The 27,976-nt window shown below is 42.0% G+C and overlaps 1 protein-coding gene across 4 annotated transcripts in view; it reads right to left on the reverse strand.

Annotated features, from left to right (window-relative positions):
* Positions 1-2,915: 2,915 nt before the first annotated feature.
* The window catches only part of LOC136881829 (FAM172 family protein homolog CG10038), a 160,258-nt gene continuing 135,197 nt past the window's right edge, over positions 2,916-27,976 (reverse strand). For all 4 annotated transcript variants that reach the window (XM_067154286.2, XM_067154272.2, XM_067154266.2 and 1 more), the window contains exon 9: positions 2,916-3,208. In XM_067154286.2, the coding sequence (XP_067010387.2) occupies positions 3,093-3,208 (116 nt within the window). In that variant the 3' untranslated portion in view covers positions 2,916-3,092. The remainder of the gene's footprint in view (positions 3,209-27,976) is intronic.

The raw sequence follows: 27,976 nt of genomic DNA on the forward strand, positions 1-27,976 counted from the left end.
AAGGTGCTCGGAGACGCCAAGGTGTCCGGAATTTTGTCCCGCAGGAGTTCTTTAACGTGCCGATAAATCTACCGACACGAAACTGCTGTATTTGAGCACCTTCAAATAAGCCGGGATCAAACCTGCCGAACTGGGCTCAGAAGGCCGGCACTCTACCAACTGGGCTACTCAGCCCGACTTTAATTTAGTTCAAGTACTATTTTCTTTTCTTTTTTGCTACCTGTTTAACGTCGCACTAATATATCAAAGATTTTCGGCGATGGAAGGATTGGAAAGGGCTAGGATTGGGAAGGTAGCGGCCGTGGCCTTAAGGTGTAGCCCCAGCATTTGCCTGGTGTGAAAATGGGATACCACGGAAAACCATATTCAGAGCTGCCGACGGTGAGATTCGAACCGACTTTTTTCCGAATCCAAGCTCGCAGCTTCGCACCCGTATCCGCACACCCAACTTGCTCGGTACTACTTAGTTTAAATGACTAACCCAGTACAAACATTTACAGTTCTCACCCATCGCGGAGTGTGTGAAACATGGTGCCAGGCAGTTTCAGACTGCGGCGAAGAACGGCCAGATCTGGATAATCAACGAAAACATGGAACGTGTTTAGATATACGCTGTCAACAAGAATGAGTGCGTATAAATACAGTTCCCAAGCCGAAGATGAGAGGTCACTACTGTTTTTCTGGACGCCAGAAATGAGTTTTCTTCATCTCCGTTGCTCCTATTCTCACACTAGGTTAAAAAACATCAAACCATGTCAATGAGCCCGTGAAATTATTCGCAATAAGTCTGAACTGTGATGCTCACATAGATTGTATTTCACGTAAACTACCAAGGATAGCGCATTTCTTATGAAACACCCAAGGTAAAGTTACCAATATATAGAGTGTTTTGGATATAAGTACAGATACTTTTATCAGCTGATTATTGGTAGGTCCCTCTTTTTTACAATTTGCTTTACGTGGCACCGATATAGATAGGTCGTATGGCGACGATGGGATAGGAAAGGCCTAGGAGTGGAAAGGAAGCGGCCGTGGCCTTAATTAAGGTACAGTCCCAGCATTTGCCTGGTGGGAAAATAGGAAACGACGGAAAACCATCTGCCGGGCTGCCGACACTGGGGTTCAAACCCATTATCTATCTCCTGGATGCAAGCTCACAGCTGCGCAGCACTAACCGCACGCCCAACTCGCCCGAAAAAATGAAATGTTTGTAGCTCAGGTAGTATTTAGTGATGAACAACGTAGGGCTTTGCTGACACACACATGGCAATATTTTCTAGAGTGAAAACATTCGCTTCTTGTACGGAGAACATTTTTATTCAATTAAGGGATGCTTATTACCTGAAGCTGCAGTGCAATGATAAACTTAGAAATGCTTCATACACACTACGCATGCGGAATACGTCCTAAAGTCGCATCGAAGTAATGTGTACACCTGTAGGCCAGAGATGTGTTTAGAATTGCTTCGTACACATTACGCATGCAGAATACGTCCTGAAGCGGCAGTTAAGTGTTCAGTTGCACTGCAATGTTGTACTTAGAACAGCTTCGTACATATTACGCACGCAGAATACGTCCTGAAGTCGCAGTGATGTTCTCAGAATTGCTTCTTACACATTACGCACGCATACTCCCTGAAGCATAGTGCGGCGGGTGGTATAAGTCGAGGGGCAAACGAAGCTACTACCTAACTCACAAAACATCACAGTCTACTTCAAGCTCCTCCCACGGACTAATCATTCGCTATGTTTTTTTAATATCATATTTTACGAACTGCGGACATTCATCCCTACCTTTCAAAAGGTTATTTCTGCTTATCTCCCAAACTTCCCGCGCATCTTTCAGCATTATTTCACGGAGTTCTTCAATAATGAATTCTACTCGGATTTCTGAAGCTTTGATTCTTCAGAAAGAGGTGCTATATATATTATGATAAAATCCCCTTTGATAGCCCATACGAGCAGTCTTTTTGTTAAACTGTCTCTCAAGACTGTGCTAATAATTATATTCAAAGCTCACTTCTTAAGGCATATAAAGAAATCGATATAATCAAACTCGGAAGTGCTTTTCATAAATAAAATATCAGTTTATTTACCCGAGTCGATGAACCTTGCTATAGATTACACTAGACAGGTTCAATCCATATCATTGTCCAGCTCAAATTGTCATCAGATATAACGCAACTACCATTGACTAGATTCAAATGTAAGCTTAAAAGAGGCTAAATAATGTATCCTTTTTACTAAGAGCATGACAACGTCAATATTAACGAGCTTATTCTACGATAAAATTACAAATCATTCTTAGTACGTGTAAGTACATTTATTTATGCTTTAATTTCTTTGACAATATATTATTTGTAACATAATGACTTCATGATAGCATCAACCTCCGGATTCCAAAATCGTGGGTTCAAACCCGGCAAAGGTAATGGAATTTCCGAAGGGCGGAGAAAAGTCCAATCCACATTCCATATCGTACGAAGTCGGCATATATAAGATCTCTAGTCACATATTTGGTGTTCACCCGACAAAATAAAAACCCAGCTGAAAGAGATCTAGTTTACTCTCTCACCTGGTAGGTTAAAACGGAACATCGAAACTGACGCCCTGGCAGCCCATATGGATCGTATTATGAAAATGCCAGCACACGGTAGCTGAATCATACGATTATTTTCTGAATAAATTCAATACCATTTTTCTGGAATAAGGGATGGCCTGACACAGATATTAATGCAAGTCTCAGATAAGAGTGTACCAGCTAAATACTAAAGGTACAATGAGTATCAATTTTACACCGAGTAACTGTATTGAAGGAAGTACGTAACCATCGCTCCCAAACAGAGAGAATTCGTATTACCAAGATATTTACAGCTCGATATTGCACTGATCAAGGGCGACAACAATGTCAATGAGGACATTAATACAAAAGTATATTTTATTATTTGACCATTAAAATGAATAATTTTCACAAATATAAAATTGAAAACAACATGGGAATGTTTCCATAAAACATTAATAAATGCACTTTCCTAACACCATCATACCAGTACTGGTACAACGTGTTCAGCAAACACGGCGTGGTGCCGTTTCTCACACTGTTGGCACCCGAACCTCCGGCTTACCAGTCGTCTTCTCATAACGTTCACCCAGGAAGGTGAACACAGAGGAGATGGCGCTGTTCGATGTCATGCAGTGGCTGGTATGACCTGAAAACAAAGAACAAGTTAAGTCCACCTTCTTCATCTGACCCCACGTACGGGTTTGATGACATTATGTTGCAAAAGTATGTAGACAGTTTGCCTCCAGGATTCTCTTGCTGAGCATGGTGAATCGCAACATGCAGGCTCATGACAGGGTCCATCCAACGCGATGCTACACCTCCTTTCCGTAGAGATGAAAGAACACATGTTCCGTACCCGTACGCCCGACGAGTACAGTAGCGGGCTAGTACCTCTAGCCTCGACGGAGTTAAGTCCCCTTCTCACAGCCGACCCTCCTGGCCGGTGAGTATAGCGGGCTAGTACCGCTAGCCTCGACGGAGGCAAGTCCCCTTCTCACAGCCGACCCACCTGGCCGGTGAGTATAGCGAGCTAGTACCTCCAGTTTCGACGGAGGCAGATCCCCCTTCTCACAGCCGACCCGCCTGGCCGGTGAGTGTAGTGATCTAGTACTTCGAGGCTCGACGGAGGTAAATCCCCCTTCTCACAGTCGACCCGCCTGGCCGACGAGTATAGAGAGCTGGTGTCGTGCCAGATGCGACCTTACCGCATGCGACCCGTGCCACTAGCGACCGCATAATCTGTAACCGTGCCGGATGCTACCGGCGTTGACAAACAAATTGTCATTTAACAAGCTGTGTCATCACGCAAGATAAGGTAAGCTATATCAGAACAAGCTCCCCCGCACATTACCAACGCAGTGCTGCGCCACCTGGACGCCGCCTATCCGCAGCGATGTATTGGCCGACAAGAAGTCCCGAACAAAACCCCTTAGATTACTTCTTTTGGGGGTTCATGAAATCTAACGTTTATCGCAGAGAAGTGGAAACTCTGCAAAGTTCCGGGAATGTGTCTTGGAAGCTGCTCAGGACATCAGTCAAAACAACAAGGTACTGAGGCGGGTTCAAGAGAATTTTCTCCGAAGGTGCCGAGCATGTATTACCGCCAATGGTGTTTTCGAAAACTGTTGTAACAATGTAAACCATTTCCCACGGCCAATCTGATCAAGTGTGGTATTCTCTAAAAGATACATAAACGCTTTGTCGTTTTTTTTTTATGTTTTTTCTATTAAAAAAGTAAATACGCTTAGAGTTTTGTAATCATAATTCACAGGACCTCCATTTTAATGCGGAAACCGACCCAAAGGACGTGGCATTTCATTTCGTAAATCCCAGTATTGGCCGGGAATCAAACCCGGATTGCCTTGGTGAGAAGCGAACAGTGATGCTACTGAGCTCCTTTCTATTACTCCCCTCTTTATCCGGTTCTTATTGCGGGTCAGGGTTTGTAGCAGATTTGACAGACTTTTACGGCTGGATGCTTTTCTTGACGCCAACCATTAGAGGAGAAATGCTACATGTTACTGTGGTGGTGGTGGTGATTATTGTTTTATGAGAAGTACAACTACGCGACGGTCTATATATATAAAATAAGAGTTTTGTCTGTACATTGCTCAGAATTTGAAAAGGATGGTATTTCTGTATCGGTCGTGTCCATAGTAGCAAGGAAATGCACTTTTAAATTTTCCGTAATTTCTGTGTTTGTCTGTCTGTCTGTCTGTCTGTCTGTCTGTCTGTCTGTCTGTCTGTCTGTCTGTCTGTACAAGCATCACGACAAACGGCTGAAGAGAATTTAATGAAAATCGGTATGTAAAGTCGTTGAATAAGTCGCTACAATCTAGGCCATAAATAATCTTATTCACGCTGAGAGAAATGGTAGTTTAGGGGAAGGCCTAAACTTAAATGTTACCGAGCTCGATAGCTGCAGTCGCTTAAGTGCGGGCCAGTATCCAATATTCGGGAGATAGTAGGTTCGAACCCCACTGTCGGCAGCCCTGAAGAGGGTTTTCCGTGGTTTCCCATTTTCATACCAGGCAAATACTGGGGCTGTACCTTAATTAAGGCCACGGTCACTTCCTTCTCACTCCTAGCCCTTTCCTGTTCTATCGTCGCCAAGAGACCTATCTGTGTCGGTGCGACGTAAAGCAACTTGCAAAAAAAAAAAAAAAAAAAAAATCTTAAATTCTCAAATGTTTATGTTACTAGTGGTCCTATTAATGAAAATCGGTATACAAAGTCGGGAAATAAGTCGCTACAATCTAGGCCACAAATAATTTTATTCACGCTGAGTGGAATGGTAGTTTTGGGGAAGGCCAAAAATTTAATTCTCAAATATGTTATTAGTGGTCTAAGTCATGAGAAATTTGGTAGACAGAATTGAATGAAAATCGTTATGTAAAGTCCGGGAATAAGGAACTACAGTCTATGCTATAAACAATTTCGTAAGACGCCCTAATAGCAGAGTCGAAAGAAAACAATGTGAAGGCCTACAATACAGAAAGCTCATAATATTGAACAACAATAACATTACGTTGACCATTGTTTGTTGTGATGTGCTTTGTGTCTTCTGTTGCCAGCCATGTCCGACAGATGGGATTACTACTGTATACAGAGCTTTTTATTTGCTTTACGTCGCACCGACACAGATAGGTATTATGGCGACGATGGGATAGGAAAGGGCTAGGAGTGGATAGGAAGCGGCCCTGGCGTTAATTACAGTACAGCACCAACATTTGCCTGGTGTGAAAATGGGAGACCACGGAAAACCATCTTCAGGGCTGTTGACAGTGGTTTTCGAACCCACTCCCTCCCGAATGCAAACTCACAGCTGCGCGCCCCTAATCGCATGGCCAACTCGCCCGGTCGTACCGAGTATAACAGCCTGCCTGAATATTGGCGGGAAGTAGCTGCTGAGTTAGATAACTTTCTTCTTAAGCATGCCATTCCTCTGGTTCATACATTTTCTGATACTACTGGTACGTAACAAACTGGTTCATCATAGCATTCGTGCAATTCAATCCCTACCCTGAGGCACTGATTGGAATGAGCTGTGTATATTTAAAGGAACAATGGCAAAGGAGTGTTCACAGCTGTCTGCGGCCTGGTCATTTCAGCGCTGGAACTTTGGACTGTTAGATCGGCATCGTAGTACTATTTGTTAAAAGTGAGAAAATGTGCGTTTTTTTTATCTGAGCAAGTAATTTATATGATAAAATTGCTTTTAATCCCTACATTCCTTCTGACGTTTTTGTAATGGCCTAAGTTAACTAACAGTAGTTAGGAAAACCACAAAAACAGCCTTTCTTAGAAACCCATAGCGAAGCACGGGTCCATCAGCTAGTCCTTTATATAATACTAATCAGAGAGAAAAAATGGAAGGGATCCGACACTGCAAAAAAATGAAGATATCAACGAAAGAAACACTAGCGTCACGAAGGGCGTGAAAATGAAAGACTCCCTAAATCTAAAAAGTTGTAATAATGTCGGGGTCGAAAAAGAACAAGAGTTGACCAAGAGAGGTCGGATTGGATAGATGGAAGTGAGGAGCCTGGCACAAGTAAGTGGAAGCAGTGCTAGGACTCAACTCAGTCCCCGAGGTCGCTAACCCACGCTCCCAAGTTAAGAGCCCCTTACGACAGGCAGGCAAAACCGTGGGTGTTATTCTACTGCCCCCACCGGGGGATATAGAGTTAGATAACTTTTTCTTTAGTATGACATTCCACTGGTTGATCGATTTTCTTATAATACCGGTGCATACCGCACTGGTTTATCATAGTATTCTACGCATTTGATCCCTACTCTGAGGCGCTGATTGAAATAAGCAGTGTGCACACTTAAAGGAATAATGGCAGAGGAGTGTTCACGCCTGTCTGTGGCCTGAACGTTCCAGGTCGGGAACTTTGGACTGTTAGAGCGGCACCATAACACTGTTCGTTCCAAAAAAAAAAAAAAAAAAAAAAAAAAAAAATGAGAAAATTTACGGTTTTCTACTTCATCGAGCTTTTCATACGATAGCATTGCTTGTAATCGCGACGTTCCTACTGACTTCATTGCAATGACTTATGATGATTTCAGTTGGGAAAACCACAAAGACAGTCTTTCTGTGGATGTAAAAAATGCAGGTGTAGAGTGTCTGCCATTATCATCAAACTGCCCAACTCGACTGACTGGCAGTAGGCAAGTGGGCCTGCCATCATAACGAAAACTCCCCAAGTTCACTGTGAATGATAGTAGGCAAGAAGACTTGCCATTACCATTCCCTAACCCAGTCTTCACATGAGAAAAGACGTATGGTGACTTTCCCGTCGCTTTTCTGGGTAACGTTAAGAGCTATGCAATTTAATATAATCTTACTCACAACGTGTACAGTACTTAACCTAGAATTCTGAATACAATGTAGAATTCCGCAGCGAAGCATCAGCTAATCATATCTAAATTTGTTTCAGAACTTAATTACGCTGTACCGGGGACTCCGAAGTTAAGGTTGAAATCCTTTAAGAAAACAATCGATAATGTTTGGTGACAAAACACACGAGTAGCGTTACGAAAATATTGAAAATCTTGGGCTGGGAAGACTTAGAATTAAGAAGACGAGCTGCTCGACTAAGCGAGATGTTCCGAGCTATCGTTGGAGAGATGGCGTAGAATGACATTAGAAGACGAATAAGTTTGAGTGGTGTTCTTAAAAGTTGGAAAGATCATAAAGTTAGAATTCAAGACGACATTGGGGCAAATATTCTTTTATAGGACGAGGAGTTAGGGATTGGAATAATTTACCAAGGGAGATGTTCAATATAATTTCCTAAGTCTCTGAATTTACGACTTAGGCCTACTTACTTATCGTGTCCTATTAGTGCCGGGAGTGTCCGAGGACGTGTTCGGCTCGCCTGGTGCAGGTCTTTCTACCTGACTCCCATGGGTGGCCTGCGCGTCTGGATCTAGGATTATGATAATGAGGTAGGGAGAGATGAAACCCGGTGTCGGTACGTAGCCTACTCCTCTCGAATAATACCAAGGGGTCTGTTCAAAGCTCTACGTCGCCATCCGACGGACGAATCACCATCAACAGCATCATATTCCTTCGCTCCATTTGAACACTGCGAAGAGGTTTGGATTTGAATCCAGGCTTTTAGCACGCAATCTAGTAATTAGAAATTGTATACAACCAACTTTCCTACCCTGCCGGCCTACATTCTGATGGTGATTTTTTTTTTCATCCAGCCGAAGTGGCTCAGACGGTTGAAATGCTGCTCTTCCGACTCCAACTTGGTAGGTTCGATCCTGGCTCAGTCCGATGGTATCTGAAGGTGCTCAAATACGTCAGCTTCGTGTCGGTGGATTTACTGGTACGTAAAATAACTCCTGTGGGACTAAATTCCGGCAACTCGGCGTCTCCTTAAACCAGAAAAGTAGTCACTGGGACGTAAAGCCAGAAAATTATTATTATTATTATTATTATTATTATTATTATTATTATTATTATTATTATTATTTCGACCAACGGCGCTCGAACCGACGAACCACGGCGTCAGACCTTTATTTTAGAAAAGACTACGTTAGCAACTGTTAAGCAATCTGCCACTTGGTGACAGCCCTAAATGCAGATCAATTGTAAGTATCAATCTGGTACCCAAGACGATCAAATTAACGAAAGCTCGACAAAATCAGCGGCCGTCATACTAGACTTCCCTTGTTAGTTATTCAAGTACTGAACTATTTTATTTCACTGTTCACGCGTCTCAATGTGTAATTAAAACGCAGGACGGACAAGTCCAGCTTATTCAAACTTTATCCCCTGCCTGTCGTAAGCGGCGAAAGGGAACCCGAGAAGCTTTCTACTTGGGAGCCTGGGGTGACAGACCTCTCGCTGAGTCTGGCATTGTCTCCACTTGTGCCAGGCTCTTCCCTTTCATCTTTCCTATCCAACCGCTCTTATTCAACTCTTGTCCAGTTCCGACCTCGACGATATTAGGTTTATGAGGCCCAGAAGTCTTTCATTTTGAAGCCCTTCGTAGCCGTTACCTTTCTTTCGCCGATACCTTCATTCTTCGAAGGACTGGACGTATTTCTTGTTTACCTTCTGATTAAGAGAAGATTGTTGCCCAATTACACTTTCTCTTAAAAACAATAAACACTGTCCCTCATTCAAAGTGTATGTCTGTGGCTAAGACGGTAGAGCGCTGGCCTTCTGGGCTCAAGTTGGTGGGTTCGATACTGGATCAGTCCGGTGGTATTTGAAGATACTCTAATACGTCAGCCTCGTGTCGATTAATTTATCCGAATCTAAAATAATCCTGCGGGACAAAATACTGACACTCCCGCGTGTCTCAAAACAGGAAAAAGTATTTAGCGAGACACAAAAATTCAATAACATTATTTATCAACTTTGGACTGATTTACATGTTGGGCACTTCGCGGTAAATATTTCTTGAAATGCCATTTTGGTACATACACAGAAGCCTAAATTTGCATTTAGGCAACATATACACTGCCAAATGAATATAAACACCTCGAAGACAAAACTGCATGGCACCGAGCTCGATAGCTGCAGTCGCTTAAGTGCGGCCAGTATCCAGTATTCGGGAGATAGTAGGTTCGAACCCCACTGTCGGCAGCCCTGAAGATGGTTTTCCGTGGTTTCCCATTTTCACACCAGGCAAATGCTGGGGCTGTACCTTAATTAAGGCCACGGCCGCTTCCTTCCCGCTCCTAGCCCTCTCCTGTTCCATCGTCGCCATAAGACCTATCTGTGTCGGTGCGACGTAAAGCAATTAGCAAAAAAAAAAAAAAAAAACTGCATGGCCACTAAGGGCCGGTTACATAAACATCATTGACTTGAGGTCAGTTTTGATCTAAGTTTAGAAAATGATCTGAGATCAGACCGTCGTCGTGTTGTATAACACTAATCTAGGATCGACTAATCGAAGTTTAGTTTTGATCTCAGTTCATATGTGAGCGCTTGGCAACATCGCAGAAAGAGCTGAGTATCGCTGGTCGGGGTGCGCAGTTTGAGACTGTTTTCCTTCAGATTCCCCCTGTGCTGTGCGAAAGGAAGAAAAGACAATGGCCGAAATTAAGCAGAAAAAGGACAAGGATATCCTAGCTAAAATAGTTTTGGGGAAATATAAACATATTATAGAGTAAAAAATGACGGGTGCGATAACAACCGCGCAAAAGCAGAATGCGTGGAAAAATGTTGCCTCTGATTTCAATTCTCGTAACATAAATCGGCCTAATCGGACTTGTCAAACATTAAAGTTGTACTACGAGAATATAAAAAAAGAAAACGAAAAAGTATTTGCCCGTGATAAGTTATAAAATACATGGAAATGTTACTTTGTTATCAAAAACAACGTAAATATTAACAATGCATTTTTTCAAGATTCAACTGAACAAGACAGGAGGTGGTAATTTCAATAAACTGACCGTGGTTGAGACGGGACAGGAATTGATTGCTGCCCTGCAAGCCCAATTTCTTCCCCTAGCCAATCCATATGATGACGACACCTATTTTCATCCTCAGGTTTGTTCGGCTCCAGGGCTGAATGGTTAGCATGCTGGCCTTTGGTTCAAGGGATCCCGGGTTCGATTCCCGGTCGAGTCGAGGATTTTGAATTTCATAAGTTATGGCTCGGGGGCTGGGTGTTTGTGACGTTTACAACATTATATTTCATCTTAGGCAGGGCCCGGCACAGACGCGCAGGTCGCCTCGGAAGACCTGCGGCAGGCCTCTCCGGAGGCCACATGCCAGTTTTTAAATCCTGAGGTTATGTCAGGTGAGTTGCATTTTCACGTGTAAGATGCTACTTTAGAGACTTAAATCATTTCGTTAACGCCTGCCTTTTCAACCGAAATAATTTTACTATTAGATTTCAACGAAAGTTCCTGTTGATGAGGTGTGTATATAGTCCTTTGCTGTTTTGTTTTGTATTTTACAGCATTACACTGAATATGATTTTCGAATTTGTGATGTTCTCCAGTTAAGAAAATTTAACCGAAAAGTAGACAAGATACCTTAAGATCTATGATTTGAAATTTATCTGAAAAGTGTGAGATGGATGGCTGAAGAATCATCATTTCTTTGTCAACAACTTCTTGCTGAGCACCTGACATCCTGGAGCGAAATGTTGGGTCAATGCTTCCCCCTATATCCTCATGTCCATATTTACTTCCATTAAATCTTCTTTACTGAAAGGACATAATTTTAATTTCTATGGTACTCGTAGGTGACTAGAACTTTAAACCCAGTCCCAGTATCCATTAACAAAAATTACGGAACCGAGTGAGTTGGCCGTGCGGTTAGGGCAGCGTAGCTATGAGTTTACATTCGAGAGATAGTGGGTTCGAACCCCACTGTCGGCATCCCTGAAGGGTGTTTTCCGCGGTTTCCCATGTTCACACTAGGCTATACCTTAAGGCCAACGTCACTTCCTTTCCACTCCTAACCCTATCCCATAGTCGCCATAAGACCTATCTGTGTCAGTGCGACATAAAGCACAAATGTAAAAAATAAAAATGGAAATTTGAATTAAACTGGTCCAGTTTACAGTAGATCTGAAGTTACATCAGCTAGCTGTGGTTCATAATTTCCCGTGGTTAATCATTTAACTGTTTTTCCTAAACCACTACCCTACTTCAATTGTCACCCTCAAACGGCATGCACGAGCTGTCGTTTATATAACCTACATCAGGTAGTCGCCGCGAGACACCAAGAAAGATCAACAATTTTTCGTACGAAGTCGGCGAGCCCTCTTTCCCTCGTCTTTCATCACAGAATACATCACTCGCACCGAGAGGAAGACGCCTTTAAGTTTCAAAGTTCAGCATAGCAATGCGGAAGAAAATGTATGTCAACTAGGAGGCTATAAATATTTCGGGTTACAGGGTATCACTTTAATTAATAGACAGAATGACAATACAGTAATACACTAGTGCAAAGAACTTTCGGAAATGTATAACTGAACTTGTTTGATAACTGATGCGATTCTTGCTGGGGCCAGCTATTTGTATGAATGTACTAGCTGATGTACCCGTGCTTCGCTACGGGATTCTCAGAAAGACTGACTTTGTGGTTTTCCTAACTGAAATCAACATAGGTCATTACAAAAACGTGAGTATGAATGTAGTGATTAAAAGCAATGCTATCATATAAAATACTCGATCAAATGGAAAGCCGCACGTTTTATTACTTTTAACGATCAGTGCTGCGGTTAGATGGAGGTGCCACTCTAATAGTCCAAAGTTCCAGAGCTGGGATGACCAGGCCTCAGATTGCCATGAACACTCATCTGCCATTATTCTGCTAAATATGCACACTGTTCATTCCAATCAGTGCCTCAAAAGAGGGGTTGAATAGCCCGAATGCTATGACGATCCAGTGTGTTACGTACCAGTAGTATCAAAAAATTTATAAACCAGGGGAATGGCATGCTAAAGAAGAAAGTTATCTAACTCCCCAGCTACTTCCCATCAATATTCAGGCAGGCTGTTACACTGTACGACTGGGCGAGTTGACCGTGTGGTTAGCGGTGCGCAGCTGTGAGCTTGCATCCGAGAGATAGTGGATTCGAACCCCATTGTCGGCAGCGCTGAAGATGGTATTCCGTTGTTTCCCACTTTCACACCAGTCAAATGCTGGGCCTGTACCTTAATTAAGGCCTAAGGCACTCCTAGCCCTTTCCTATCCCATCGTCGCCATAAAATCTATGTCGGTGCGACGTAAATCAAATAAAAATACTCTGTACGCAGCAGTAATCCTATCTACCGGAGATGAGGGGCAACAGAAGCCACAAAGCACATCACGACAAACAATGGTCAATGTAATGTTATTGTTGATCAACGTTATGAGATTTCTGTATTGTAGGCCTTCACATTTAGTTTTCTTTCGACTCTGTGATTTGTAAAATATTTTATACCGTAAACTGTAGTTTCTTATTCTCTGACTTTACATACCGATTTTCATTAAATACTGTTTACCCATTTTCTCGTTACTCGGCGCTGATATGGACTTAATAACAAAAATCCAAATTTATGAATATCTTTGTGATCATAGTCAGTACGGTAACAATGTATAAGACATGAATAATAGGAAATGTAATACTATATAACCTTAGTTATGTAGCATTCATCGATTACACCTCTAATAAGAAATATTTGAGATTTAAATTTTAGGCCATCCCCTAAACTACCATTTTGCTCAGCGTGAATAAAATAATTTACAGCCTAGACTATAGCGACTTATTTCCTGACTTTGCATACCGATTTTCATCAAGATAGGACTACTAATAACAACAATATTTGAGAATTAAATTTTAGGCCTTCCCCTAAACTACGATTTTTCGCAGCGTGAATACAATTATTGATAGCCAAAATTGTAGCAACTTATTCCCCAACTTTGCATACCCATTTTATTTAAAATACGACCACTAATAATATAAATAGTTGAGAATTCAATTTTAGGCCTTCCCCTAAACTACCATTTCACTCAGCGTGAGCAAAATGATGTATAGCCTAAATTGTAGAGGCTCATCCCCCAACTTCACATACCGATTTTCATTAGACCACTAATAACATAAATAGTTGAGAATTCAATTTTAGGCCTTCCCCTAAACTACCATTTCACTCAGCGTGAGTAAAATGATTTATAGCCTATATTGTAGAGGCTCATCCCCCGACTTCACATACCGATTTCCATTAAATTCTCTTCAACCGTTTTCTCGTGATGCGTGTACATACATACATACAGACAGACAGACAGACAGACAGACAGACAGACAGACAGACAGACAGACAGACAGACAGACAGACAGAAATTACGGAAATGTAAAAAGTGCATTTTCTTGTTACTATGGACATGACCGATACAGAAATACCATTATTTTCAAATTATGAGCAATGTACAGACAAAACTCTAATTTTATATATATAGATTAATAGATTAACTACAGTACTGTGTGTTTCTGTGGTGGATTGTAGTGGGATATGTTGCATTAAAACAAACATAAAAACACAGCCCCCAACCCCGAGCCAGAGGAATTGATTAGACAAAGTTTAAAATCACCGACCCACCCGAGAATCGAACCCAGGGCCCTTTGAATCGATTGCCCGTATGCTGACCATTCAACCAAGGAGCCGGACAGCCGGGCTGAGTGGCTCAGACGGTTGAGGCGCTGGCCTTCTGACCCCAACTTGGCAGGTTCGATCCTGGCTCAGTCCGGTGGTATTTGAAGGTGCTCAAATACGTCAGGCTCGTGTCGGTAGATTTACTGGCACGTAAAAGAACTCCTGCGGGACTAAATTCCGGCACCTCGGCGTCTCCGAAGACCGAAAAAGTAGTTAGTGGGACGTAAAGCAAATAGCATTAAATTATTAGGAGCCGGACATTGTTACGATTACAGTTGAATCCAACCAATAATTATCTCAACCCAAAATGATACTAATCCCATTGTTACATAAAGGTGTTTTACACCCTAATTACACTGTATTACAACTCGCCGAACTTCTGACCAGAGTCGATCCCGAGTTTACAGGTTTCGACGATTACTTCTCCGGATAAAATGTTTGATACTATTAACAACTTATAAAATAAATACACGTGCGTATTTTATTATTAGTACCATGATTTTGGAAACTCGCTCTCCAAAGACTCAGCAGTGATAAATACCAAATAAAATTGCTTAATTTCATTCAAAGAAATTATTAAAGCTAAAAATTCTTGTCCATTAAATGTAGACGAAAACAGACTTCATGACGAAATTGCTTTTTTTAAAATGAATTTTTGGTAAATATATTTTGAATGATTTGTCTTTAGATTAGATACGAGTGAACATATTTAAAAACTAATTTCCCACAAATTTCTACTATTTGCTATTTACTTTACGTCGCACCGACACAGATAGGTCTTATGGCGACGATGGGACAGGAAAGGCCTAGGAATGGGAAGGAAGCGGCCGTGGCCTTAAGGTGTGAAAATGGGAAACCACGGAAAACCATCTTCAGGGCTGCCGATAGTGGGGTTCGAACCCACTATCTCCCGCATGCGAGCTCACAGCTGCGCCAACTCGCCCAGTCCACAAATTTCTTAAATTGGTGTCGAAGATAATGTCTGTACTAATTGGCAATGCTTAGTCTATGTTGACGCCCAATCTGTGGGCTGGTGAGCGCAATAAATGAAGTGCAAACTTAGTTAAGGTAGAATTATGCATTAAACTAAATTTTAAGATGACATGTCAGCAATCTATAGAATATCTAGCCAAGGATGACCAAAGAGACCTACTAAAATGTTGTCAAAATAACCGGAAATATAGTTGTAAAGTTTAAAAGATGAGCAAAATGAAGTTGCTTTGGTTAAATTTTTCTCCTTCAATTCTCACTTCACATCTGCAGAGAGTCGCAAAAGTATCCGTCCACCTGCTGGCGTGATAAACACTTTGTTAAAAGGCATCCAAATGCCTTCATGAAGCTCTGGAAGATTGTATCCAGCAATGTAATATTAAGGCGGAATATAAGGGTATCATATCTTATGCGTACCTCCTTTTCTGTTAATAATCCATTAATGTACGAATGTAGCGTAATAAACGGTAAAGCAGAAGTATTCGTCCGCTATGTTCTCTGTAATGACTGACATATAATGGGGAAATACATGAGTCAGGGTTCTTGCGAGCAGTATGTGCTGACGGTGCAATATGTAAACATAAAGTTCAGAACTAGAATGTGTAAGACAAGGGAAAGAACACTTAATGAACGGAAGAGAATTGTTGAATTCCATAAAGGAGGACATTTCCACCGACAAACTGCTGAGAAGACAGAAATACCACGAACAGTAGAAGGTATTATTCACAGGTTCAATCGACTGTGATGTCTGGTTCCATGGCTAAATGGTTAGCGTGCTGGCCTTTGGTCCAGAGGGTCCCGGATTCGATTCCCAGCCGGGTCGGAGATTTTAACCTTAAATGGTTAATTTCCTTGGCTCGGGGACTGGGTATTTGTGCTGTCCCCAACATCCCTGCAACTCACACACCACACATAACAATATCTTCCACCACAATAATACGCAGTTACCTACACATGGCAGATGCCGCCCACCCTCATCGGAGGATCTGCCTTACAAGGGATGCACCCGGCTAGAAATAGCCACACGGAATTATTATCGACTGTGATAAGTAAACCAAGAAAAGGACGCCCTAGGAAGTTCGCACAACGCGGAGAGAGACGCATCCTGCGCATCTGCGGCCAAATCCGTGTCTCCCCGGTCCTGTACTTGCGAGCGGATGTAGAATAGCCGAGTGCGACGAACATCAACACCGATACTGTAAGATGATTTTTACACAGATCTGGTATGAAAGGCCGTATAAGCAGAAAGAAACCCTGGAGAAGTCTTGCTCGTGAACATTACAGTTTCTTCTGAAGACGCGGAGCAAAGTTCTATGCGAAACGTGAAGAATTTCACCTTGTTTTCTTGGCATGGCAAAAGCCGCAAAAACTTATTATCATGTCTATAATTACGGGTCGTGAAAGCATCAGTCTAAACCAGGGCCTCTAAAACGCTCAAAATCTCACGTGTGCAAACCGAGGCGCAGAGCTTCTGTACACCGTGTATCGGCTCGACTCGGTTCGGTTCGTACCATCGTTTGTCTCGGGGAAACTCGGCTAAGCTCGGATGGTGGAGCGCTGCAGAGCATGTGAGGAAGGGGGAGACAGGCGGAGCGAGCGAGACAGGCGTAGAGAAAGAGAAAGACAGCACTATTGTTTGAAATCTAGGAGTGGAGGGTCTGCACTCGGGTCAACCGGGCGAAGTCGTCATTTGCACCTTGCAGCGCGCAATGCACCTGTACATGCACCCTGAGAGGCCCTGATCTAATAAACCCTGAATAAGTAAAGTAAACAGACGGAAGAGGTTGGAAAAACAATACGTTAGCAAGCCACTTAGAGTTTGGAAATGAGTGTTATTTATCGATGACTGTAAATTCAGCTTGTTTGATACGTCCGCAAACCGCCCTGTGAAGGAAAAGAAGAACGAGGAACTCCACAGTAAAATCTTTCAGCCTATAATTAAACATGGGGACGGATCCATTTTGGTATGGGGGTGTATGTCGGAGAATGGTGTAAGCAACTTCTCAATGATGCCTGAAATAATGGATAGAATGGTGTATTTGGAGATTTTAAAGGAGTATCTGAATCCCACTATCGAAAAATTAGGAAGTGCTGGTGAGTACTATTTACAACACGAAAATGACCCGAAACATACTGTCTGGATCGTTAAGAACTAGTCTCTTTACAATTCACCTTGTGTGCTGCCAACACCAGCCCAGTCACTAGATTTAAACTCACAGAACATTTATGGGCGGAACTAAAGCAGAGACTGCAGCAAAAGAAAATTACAAATAAGAAAAGTTGGAAGCAAACATTTGCTGAAGAGTGGCACAAGATAGGCCCAGAAATCACGGTAAAACTAGTCCAGCGCATGCCAAAGGGGCTTCTACCTGTTATTACTGCCAAAGGAAATTCGACAGGATACAGAAGTGTTTATTTGTTTTGTGAGTCAAGTACGTGTGAAGTACAAGTGGACGATTACTTTTGCTACACTACTTCTCGAAACAGACAGCCACAGAAGTCACTAGTTTTGAACATGTATTGTTACTATGACACTAAGTATTATATGGATTTCCTTGCTACCTTTCCACTACTGAACGTTATTTTCGGTCACATCACTGAACGGACGGATACTTTCGCAACTATCTGTACTGTATTCTCAACACAGAGACAATAATGCTTTATTTAAGTTTTTTTGTAACCAACACTATCATTTTATTTTGTTTTAAAAACATGAACGTCCCTTTCCCGTCTTTAGTACTCCTGTCATAAAAATATCGCAGACCCAAGGGATACATCACATTGTATATACGAGACATGCTTGTACTGTACATACGTACATTACCAGTTGTGGGGTTCCGATCATATGGAAGCATGTTGCGTCAGCGGATAGTCTGATGCCGCAAGACCACTAAAATCTCAAGTTGAAGCATTACTGATATTTCAAAAAGTAATTCACCAATGTCTGAATTTGTAACAGTTTGAACATTTTGCTTGGGGCAGAAATAACTATAGTTCCACTGAAGAAAGTTTAAGTCGATATATCCATTATTATTTATTCCAAGGATAAACGTAGCATAATGTTTCACAAGCCGCTTAATGCCATTTAAGAATATGAAAACGAGAATTTTGATATCTTTAATGGATTAGAAGTTATTCCGGTGTAATATCTTAAATGAAAAACCTTGTAATATCATCACTACTTAGAGGCTATAAAGTCTTTTTTTTTGCTACTTGCTTTACGTCGCACCGACACAGATAGGTCTTATGGCGACGATGGGACGAGGAAGGGCTAGAAGTGGGAAGGAAGCGGCCGTGGCCTTAATTAAGGTACAGCCCCAGCATTTGCCTGGTGTGAAAATGGGAAACCACGGAAAACCATCTTCAGGGCTGCCGACAGTGGGGTTCGAACCTACTATCTCCCGAATACTGGATACTGGCCGCACTTAAGCGACTGCAGCTATTGAGCTCGGTTGGCTATAAAGTCATATCTAAACCAGAAAAGAGACAATCACACCCGTATAGAAATGTAAAACAAAACAAAGAAACAATAAAACAGAACAAAGAACCTTGCTAATTGCTTTACGTCGCACCGACACAGATAGGTCTTATGGCGACGATGGGACAGGGAAGGGCTAGGAGTGGGGAGGAAGCGGCCGTGGCCTTAATTAAGGTACAGCCCCAGCATTTGCCTGGTGTGAAAATGGGAAACCACGGAAAACAATTTTCAGGGCTGCCGACAGTGGGGTTCGAACCTACTATCTCCCGAATACTGGATACTGGCCGCACTTAAGCGACTGCAGCTATCGAGCTCGGTTGGCTATAAAGTCATATCTAAATCAGAAAAGAGACAATCACACCAGTATACAAATGTAAAACAAAACAAATAAACAATAAAACAGAACAAAGAACCAAGGAAAAGGTTATTAACAATAAGTATGCAATACACGATATTAATACCGTACAACAGCTCCTCTAAATTAACATGGATAACAGCTACTGCCATGTTTCTGAAAATGCAGTTGTTTTTCTAGGCCTAATGAAGTCCACAACCGGGACAAGAATTTCGGGATTGTTCCCCGAGCTCCCACCAATAACCCTGTGAAAGTTATATCCTGCAGTCCACCTCTTCCGACTGGCCAAAAGGGAATTCAGACCGTACAGTTGGATCAATGACCATTCCGTTCTTGCTTTATTTAAAGTCTATGATATGTATTCACTTCGTGCTTCCATTTACAGCCAATGTAGACACTTCCTCGTAAATTAAATAGCCTCCTCCTTGAGGAGCACCGGTCATAATGTTTCCTACGTAGACCATTGCTCTGTTCGCATGGAAACAACATTTGGTGATACATAAAAAATATGAACAAGTAGAGTTACAGGGAGATCATCAGAAGAATACGAACACTTCACGGGAATGGAATGGTCCTTTGATGGCTATCAATAGAAGAAAAATCTCGTAGCAAAGTCAATTGTATGGCAACACTCGTGATGAAACAAGAGCAAGTCATAATTATTTAGGTCTCCCCTCATGACAGCTGTGCGGACAGCTGGACAAGCACTCTTGAGCACACCACGGAGCCGCTATTGTCGCACGGCTCTTCGGCGGTACGGTCACTAACAGTAACATCTCGTCATGTACAGTATGTGGTTAGCAGTAACATCTCGTCATGTACAGTATGTGGTAAGTACGATCACTATCTTCGTAAAGGCGCCTGTTCACTGTAGAGTAGACCAGGCAACCTCAATTCAATGCCCTATGATCCTATAACAGAATGCCCTACCGCCCGCTGTGCTGACGATAATGTTAGCAGTGCTGGGCCGTTGAATTTACGTAACTGTTGTTCATATTTGAAAAAAATAACCTTACTCTAATGTTAACATATACAGTAATATACCAAGCGTCCATTTCAAAAGTCCCTACCTTCAATATATATATGTTTCTTGGTTCTTATTGAGGAAAACCACGTTAGTCTGCCAGGTGGCTATGATTGTTAAGGCGTCAAGTCTATATGGTCTGACACAATGGTTAGCCGGTTCGAGTCCGGTTGGTCGAAACATTTTCATCATAAGAATATTAGCCGATAGGGTAGGAGAGGTGGAGGTATACAATGTCTAATCATTAGATTGCGTGCCAAAAGTCTGGATTCAATTCCAAACTTCTCTGCAATGTTCATATTAAGTGAGGGCATATGACGCTGTTGATGGTGATTCGTCTGTCGAATGAAGACGTTAAGCCTTGAGAAAACCCCTTGGTGCTATTCAACAGGAGTCGGCTATGTGCCGGCACCGTGTTTCACCCTATCCCTTCCCATTATCATACAGGGGTGGTCGGAAACAACGCGAACCACGTATATGAGCGTTACAGGGTTGGTCATATTGATAAATAAATTGAATATATTAACTGGATATATCGCACCGTTGATATTTAATCGGCCGGTGTAGTTAACCAATCAGAAGCTTCGCTGTAAATTCGAAAGATCTTTGCGAGACGGTGTTTCTAAATCTTCACGTGTCTTAAGACTGGCTGGACAGCTTCAATCGAAGAAAACTGGAGTGAACATTTAATGATTTGACTTTCTGATTTCTCAAAGTTGACTGGAATACGAGATATACCAATGCCTCATGATTCACCGGCAGGTAATTCCGGAGAGAATAACTTAACATAAAATTGAAGCAAATCGGTCCAGTAGAACGGACGGACGATGCTGCTTAAGTAAACATTTTTAATATAAGATATAGATTGCCACCGAAAACAACAAAATATTGCCAACCTCCTGGTGTGCACTTCTTTCGGCAAAATAGGGTTTTGTAGGTCTACAATGTAGAAAACCACAAGTTAAATTATTGGCATTTCACCATTAGAATTAACTCTGTGATACACAATCAATTTTCCGCACCAAAGTACAAGGCAATATTGCAGGTTATTCATTAACGTACCCATAATAATCGTTTGAAAATAGAATTACCGGGCGAGGGTCACGCAGCTGTGAGCTTGCATTCGGGAGATAATGGGTTCGAATCCTACCGTCGGCAGCACTCAAGATAGTTTTCCTTGGTTTCCCACTTTCACATTAGGCAAATGAAGGCCACTGCCGCTACCTTCCCAATCCTAGCCCTTTCCCATCTTTCTGTCGCCGAAAACCTTCGATATGTTAGTGGACTTTAAAAAACAAGTAGTAGTAGTAGTAGTAGTAGGAGTAGTAGTAGTAGTAGTAGTAGTAGTAGTAGTAGTAGTAGCAGAAAATGTAAACAGTGTGGCTTTTGATTTTGGACTGTTTGAAAGCGGAAGTTATGTTGAATGTAAAAAATAAGGCCTTAGTGAGATGAGAATGTTGTTCTCTATCACTTCATGAAATCCCACGTGTTCACATTGAAGATTAATAGCATTGTGAGGTCAGTAGAACAAACGTGTTTTACTTATCGCAATTACTTTAGGCAGAGGGTTTGACACTGCTAATGGAAAATGTAACAAAATACTCACGGTATGGAATTGTGTGTTTTTCCTCATATAATACTGATTATTTATTTATTTATTTATTTATTTATTTATTTATTTATTTATTTATTTATTTATTTATTTATTTATTTATTCACGAAGCACAAGATATAGCAACACTGAATTTCACTTGTACTGTGAACAGACTAATAAAATAAAATGATAAAACATAACAAGATAACATGATCAGGTACACAACTTACAAATAACAACTATCAAAATAGAAAACAATGAGAATGTCCATGTTCACTGTCAAATCGTTGTGGGTCAAGATGGCGGTATAACACTCCACATCATCCTATCCTTCAGAGACAATCTACACCCCTCTCGAATATTCTTATTGGATGCTATATCAAGTTCTTGTCTCCTATTAATAGCGTTAAAGAGAGTTGGGAGCGGGAAGGAGCACTGAGAAAGAAGAGTGAGACAAGATGTTCCGAACGGTAATACCCATTTAAGATCCCGTGGAGGAAACTCAGGTCAGCTACCTGTCGCCTGATGTGCAGTGGCAACACATTATTATTGCCTTTAATACCTGCTGCGTAGACAGATTCCTGAGTTTGGGGTTTCTGTTTCTAACAACTACAGCAAAGAAGGACACTGCTCTATGTAACTGGTTAATATTGGCGAGGGAGCCTGTTGTCCAAATCGGAGAGCAGTAGTTCAAGAGAGGTTGAAGAAGTGAGGAAGAAGTGACAAAAAGCAGTGGGATCAGAAATTTCTGAGAAGTGGTAGAGAATGCCTAGTAATTTCAAAGCCTTGGTTGTACGTGTTTCTATGTGGTTATTGAATTGTAATTTAGTATCGAATATTACACCTAAGTCACGCTGATGCGTGACTATGGCGATGGGTTTGTCGAGTAGATAATATGATGTTGGTAGAGGAGATTTACGTAGTGGTATGATCATGTGGCTGTAGTTTTGTGGATTGGGGATAAGTTTCCAAGTACGGCACCAGTTCGAGAGAGCGTTAAGTGAGGACTGTAGCAGAGCTGCACCTGCTGGATTCCTGATCTCCCTAAATATCTTCAGAATCCTCTTGAGGCAGAATGCACCATTTTGCAGAGGAATGACTTAGACCACTTTTATTGTGATCCTTGTTCCAAACATGTTTTCGTGAGGTTTAGAGCATGTCAGATCAGTGGTGATCCTTGTAAGTAGATCGCTCAGCTACTTGTGCACACTGCTCTAGTGATCTCTGGCTAGTGCTGACTTACGGACATGTCACTGAACAAGATGCATCGCTGCAACTACTGTCGTACACAATATGTTTAAAAAGCTACGCCAGTTATAAAGTTTTCTATGCTGTTGCGTGTAACGGTCGCATTGACTTTTCCTTTTTAGTTCCCGTTGTAAAAAGAAAAAACCCACCATCTATCAATTAGAAATTTAAACATACCGGTACACACAATAATTCCCAATACCTAAAAGGATTTTAAGAACAAAATCTTTTTCCACCTTATTGCAAATGTTCAGTTATTTTTCCTTAGGTCGAGGGAAATTTTCCTCTAACCGGAAACACATTAAATAAAGAAGTTGCATTCAAATCTTCCATAGAATGCATTTGCACTATTGTATTACATGTACGATTGATCAATCGACGGAATGTTCTCCTATGTGTGTTCCTCTTCTTCCTTATACTGTACTAACAATGTCACTTAATACGTATCTAGGTTCTGTCTAAGAAATGTTAATTTACCAGGGGTAAGGTCTCCTTTGTCAGTCAAGAAGGTAGTGACATAGATGTCGCTTCAAACGGAAACATCAATAAATCGATCAAGTTGTACGACCTAACTCCTTTCACACGTACATACACACAACGGAAGGGAAGAGAGTTTTTGTTCTACTCTGCACCGACACAGATAGGTATTATGGCGTCTATGGGATACGAAAAGGGCAAAAGGCTAGGAGTGGGAAGGAAGCGGCCGTGGCCTTAACGTACAGCCCCAGCATTTGCTTGGTGTGAAAATGAGAAACCATCTTCAGGGCTGCCGACAGTGGGGTTCGAATCCACTGTCTCCCGAATGCAAGCTCACAGTTGGGCGCCCCTGACCACACGAACAAGAAAGGAAGAAACACCGTACCCACATCACATATTATCTACTGTAACAAAAAATTAACTTCGAGCAGACTGAGCGGTACAAGTTTTTAAATTATTATTATTACTGGCGTACATTGAAAAATCTGAGCGGCGATCCCATAGTACTCCACAGAACTTCAGCTCAGTTTCTGCCAACCAAGTGGTATCCCCGCTCTTACGGAACGGCAAAACCAAGAGGAAGAACATTAAGGCAAGAATTATATCCGTGATGAGACAACAGAAGTACGTTTTCTCCAAACCCCACTCAGTTTTGAACAACTGAACAAATCCATATCCAGCTTGAAGCCGAACAGAACCGCTCGTCTTGATAGCATCAGAGTTGAGCAGCTAAATAACTTCGGTCCCAAAGCTCTTTTTTCAGCACCTGCGTTATTACACTGAAGATCCCTGGCTGTGGAGACGAGCTCCAGTCATCGCTTGATTGAAACCAGGGAAAGAGACCAATAATTCCCGGCCTGCATCACTACTCTTGACAAAGGTCTTTTAATTGACATCTTTAATTGACACCTTTCTACAGAACCGCAGATTTAGTGTTGGCCTCCTAGGAAAAAACAGCTGGTGGCGCTTGCAGAAGAACGGACTTCCTCAATGGCGTGTTGTAGCCTATACAACATCGATACAAATGATTAACCCTTAAAAAAGAGAAGGCTTAACTGTGCCCAGAAAAACAAGGCTAATAAACAAACAAATGAATAAAAAGTGCAATTCTTTAATTGACTGCGAGGAAGACTTGCAAAATGTATATTATTTCTTAATACGGCATATAGTATGACACTAACTAAAACCATCTCCGTATTTTTTTAGGAAAAAAATGTTTTTAAGAACCCATTTAAAAAAAGGGTAAAATACTTTTTGGGTATAATTATCTTTGTTACTAGTGTTATCAACCTGCACAAAAATGAATTACGACTCTTCCGTGAAAAGTATACCTGAAGTTATGGCAGATATTTTACATGTCATTTTACTGCTATTTTCGTTAGTGTTGATGAACTAATGGAGCTAGATAGTCGACATTACACATGTAACTTTCCCTAATTGACGTTAAATGGTGAGTGAAGTTTGGTAATTTTTGTACAAGTAGTTTCCTAGATATGTACCTACAGATCGTGCTTGGTTTATGTGCACGTGCCCGTAAATCACCTCAATGTCGAAAGACTCATCTGCGATTATAACCTAGCCATTGACGTTGTCTTGAGCACGTTGGCGAGAGCATCGTCGGTGTGTCGAGGATTTTTTATATCACGTCATGGACTGCACGAGACTGAAGCCACTTTTTTTCGCACACAGAGGATTTCCTCCCCATATATAGCAGGCGGAGCGGGTACCGGATGAAAGAAGATTTTCGCGACATGTGTCATGACGGCAGATTTGTGAAGCGGACCTGTTTATTTATACACTTACTTTCTTCTTGCAGGAATTGATTTTTGTCGGCAAAGAAGAGCCGACAGGCGGAAACGCTTGCTATCATCGCTTGAGCCGTGGGAGTTAGTTCCATCCTCAGTATTTGGAGAAATAAACTGGTGGTTTGTGTGCTAATTTCATTCCGACGTAGAATGTAAATTAATATGCTCTTTCTAGAGTGAAAGGAGGTGTAGCCTTGTTACTGTGCTACATATACTGCGAACTTGGAAGGACATGAAATTCTCTTAGCTACAGTACACAAGGTTTTAGGGGACACTGCTTGAACGTCATTAAGATGGTGGTGGCGACTGCTAGGCAACCATCCTCTCTCATTAAACGGTAGAAGAGGTCTGACGTTTCGAAGAATGAAGGTATCGTCAAAAAGAAAGAGAAGGGCCACGAATGACGTGGAAATGCAAAACTCCCTGGCCCTCGTATAACTAACACCGTCCGGTAGGGAAGAAAACGAGAATCGAGGAAGTGAGGTCGAATAGGAAAGCTGAAGGATAACGAGTATGGCACAAGTAAGTTGAAGAAATGCCAGTCTTAATGCTCTGTGACCACCAAGCCGCACTTCCAAGTTAAGAGCTCTAGGTTAGTCGCCTCTTACCAATGTGATCGTATTCTACCGCCCCCACCCGCAGGGGAATCTTAGCCCAATGCAAAACCTTAACATTAGCAGCAGCAACTTGAAATTTACAACTCTACCATCCGATACTATAAAATAAAATGAAAATACAATTTAACATTCGCTGCAATCACAGGCTTAATGATTATTGCTAGAGACTACCCTTATGGTTTCTGTAACAAGTTCGGTCTGCGATACACTTCGATTAATGAAGTTTATGCTGTGAAAGTTCCGTAGTATCATTAGGAAGTATTCGTACGGCTAATATAGAATTAATTAACATTGCAGTCTACTAACAAAATTTAAAAGATTTTTTTGTAGTTGTAATATGTCCGACTAGCTGGCTGAATTATCAGCGTACTGGTCTCCAGTTCAGACGGCCTCGGGTTCGATTCCCGGTAATCCGCAGCACTTGAATCTGAAAAACTAATCGATTGTGAATAGTATACAATATAAAATTCTAACTTCAAGCTTGTGCCAAACGTAAAAATAAGGTTAGTGAACACTGGCCTACTTCAACACATTGAGAAGTTCGGCGTTCCTCCTTGTCGGTGGGTGCGGTAGAATACACCTACGGTTATCTCGTGCGTTTCGGAAGAGGCGACTATAAAGGAGACCAAGAGTTCTGAACTTCGGAGCTTGAGTTGGCAAAGACGGGCCCCCTAGCTGAGACTGGCATTACTTTCACTTGCTCCAGGCCCCTCATTTTATCTTTCCTATCCGACCTCCTTTGGTTCGCCTTTGTTCTCTTCCGAAACAGACGGTATTAGGTTTACGAGGCCAAATGAGATTTTTACGTCTTCCCTTCCTTTCGCAATAGCTTCATTCTTCGAAGGAGAGGACCTCTTCCTTTTTCTCTCTGATTCACATTACGAGAGGACGGCTGCCCAGTTAACTTCCTCTTAAAATATTCACCACATCCATCATTGGGGCAGCAATAAAATGTAAGGAGATAGATGGACTCGGTATCACTCTGGTCTCCAATCTAACCTCAGTTCAACAATGTGTACAATAATTATTTTTCTGTACTGAAAATAATATCACTTAATCAGTCTCATTCCCAGAGGAACTGCGTCAGGAAGGGCGAGCCCTGAGAGTAGGCTACACATCCAGGGAGATGATACATGTTCCCGACCGTTTCCATTTTGTCGAGCACTGCTTCACAAACACAAAGATATGAAGCCAGAGGTCGACGTCTAATCGCTTCATCTACGGGCCATTTCTCTGTTTTGATGATGATGATGATCGTTGTTTTAAGGGGCCTAACAGCTAGGTCATCTGCCCCTAATGGAACGAGGTGAACGAAATAAAAATTAAAACTTCAAAATGTATCCACTGACTAGAGTCTAAAAAGAATGACGATGAAAGAATGATTGTGAAACAAAAAAAAAAAAAACGATCAGTGGAACCTATTTACAATGCCTTAAGTACTGGGATGATACTTACCTAAAGGGATCCAAAATCCAGGTCACAGACCCCTCATAATGGTACTAAACACTGGTAATGAGAACCATGGCGTTCCTCCTATAGTGGTACTAATCACAGGTAACATAGGCCCATGGTGTTTCCCGCATGGTGGTACTAATCACATGTAATGTAGACTCATGGTATGTCACACACAATGGCACCACTCACAGGTAACACAAACCTACGGTGTTTCGCACATAAGGGCACTACTCACAAGCAACGCAAACCCATGGTGTTCCTCACATAGTGGGACTAATCACGGGCGCCGGTATTCCCGTGGAGTTCCTCACTTAGTGGAACTAATCACAGGCCACGTATACTCATGGTGTTGCTCACATACTGTTACTAATCATAGGCAATGTAGACCCACGGTGTATCACATATCACTGTATGGTAACGCCCATAGGCAACGCAGACCCATGGTTTTCATCACAGTGGTACTTATCACGGGCGCCAGTCAAACCCGTAGTTTTTCTCACAATCTGGTCCCAACCACAGGCAACGTAGACCCATGGTGTTCCTTATAAAGTGGTACTACTCATAGATACCGGGCTGAGTGGCTCAGACGGTTAAGGCGCTGGCCTTCTGACCCCAACTTGGCAGGTTCGATCCTGGCTCAGTCCGGTGGTATTTGAAGGTGCTCAAATACGTCAGCCTCGTGTCGATAGATTTACTGGCACGTAAAAGAACTCCTGCGGGACTAAATTCCGGCACCTCGGCGTCTCCGAAAA

The sequence above is a fragment of the Anabrus simplex genome, chromosome 1 (genome assembly GCF_040414725.1).
Source record: "Anabrus simplex isolate iqAnaSimp1 chromosome 1, ASM4041472v1, whole genome shotgun sequence".
NCBI lineage: Eukaryota > Metazoa > Arthropoda > Insecta > Orthoptera > Tettigoniidae > Anabrus > Anabrus simplex.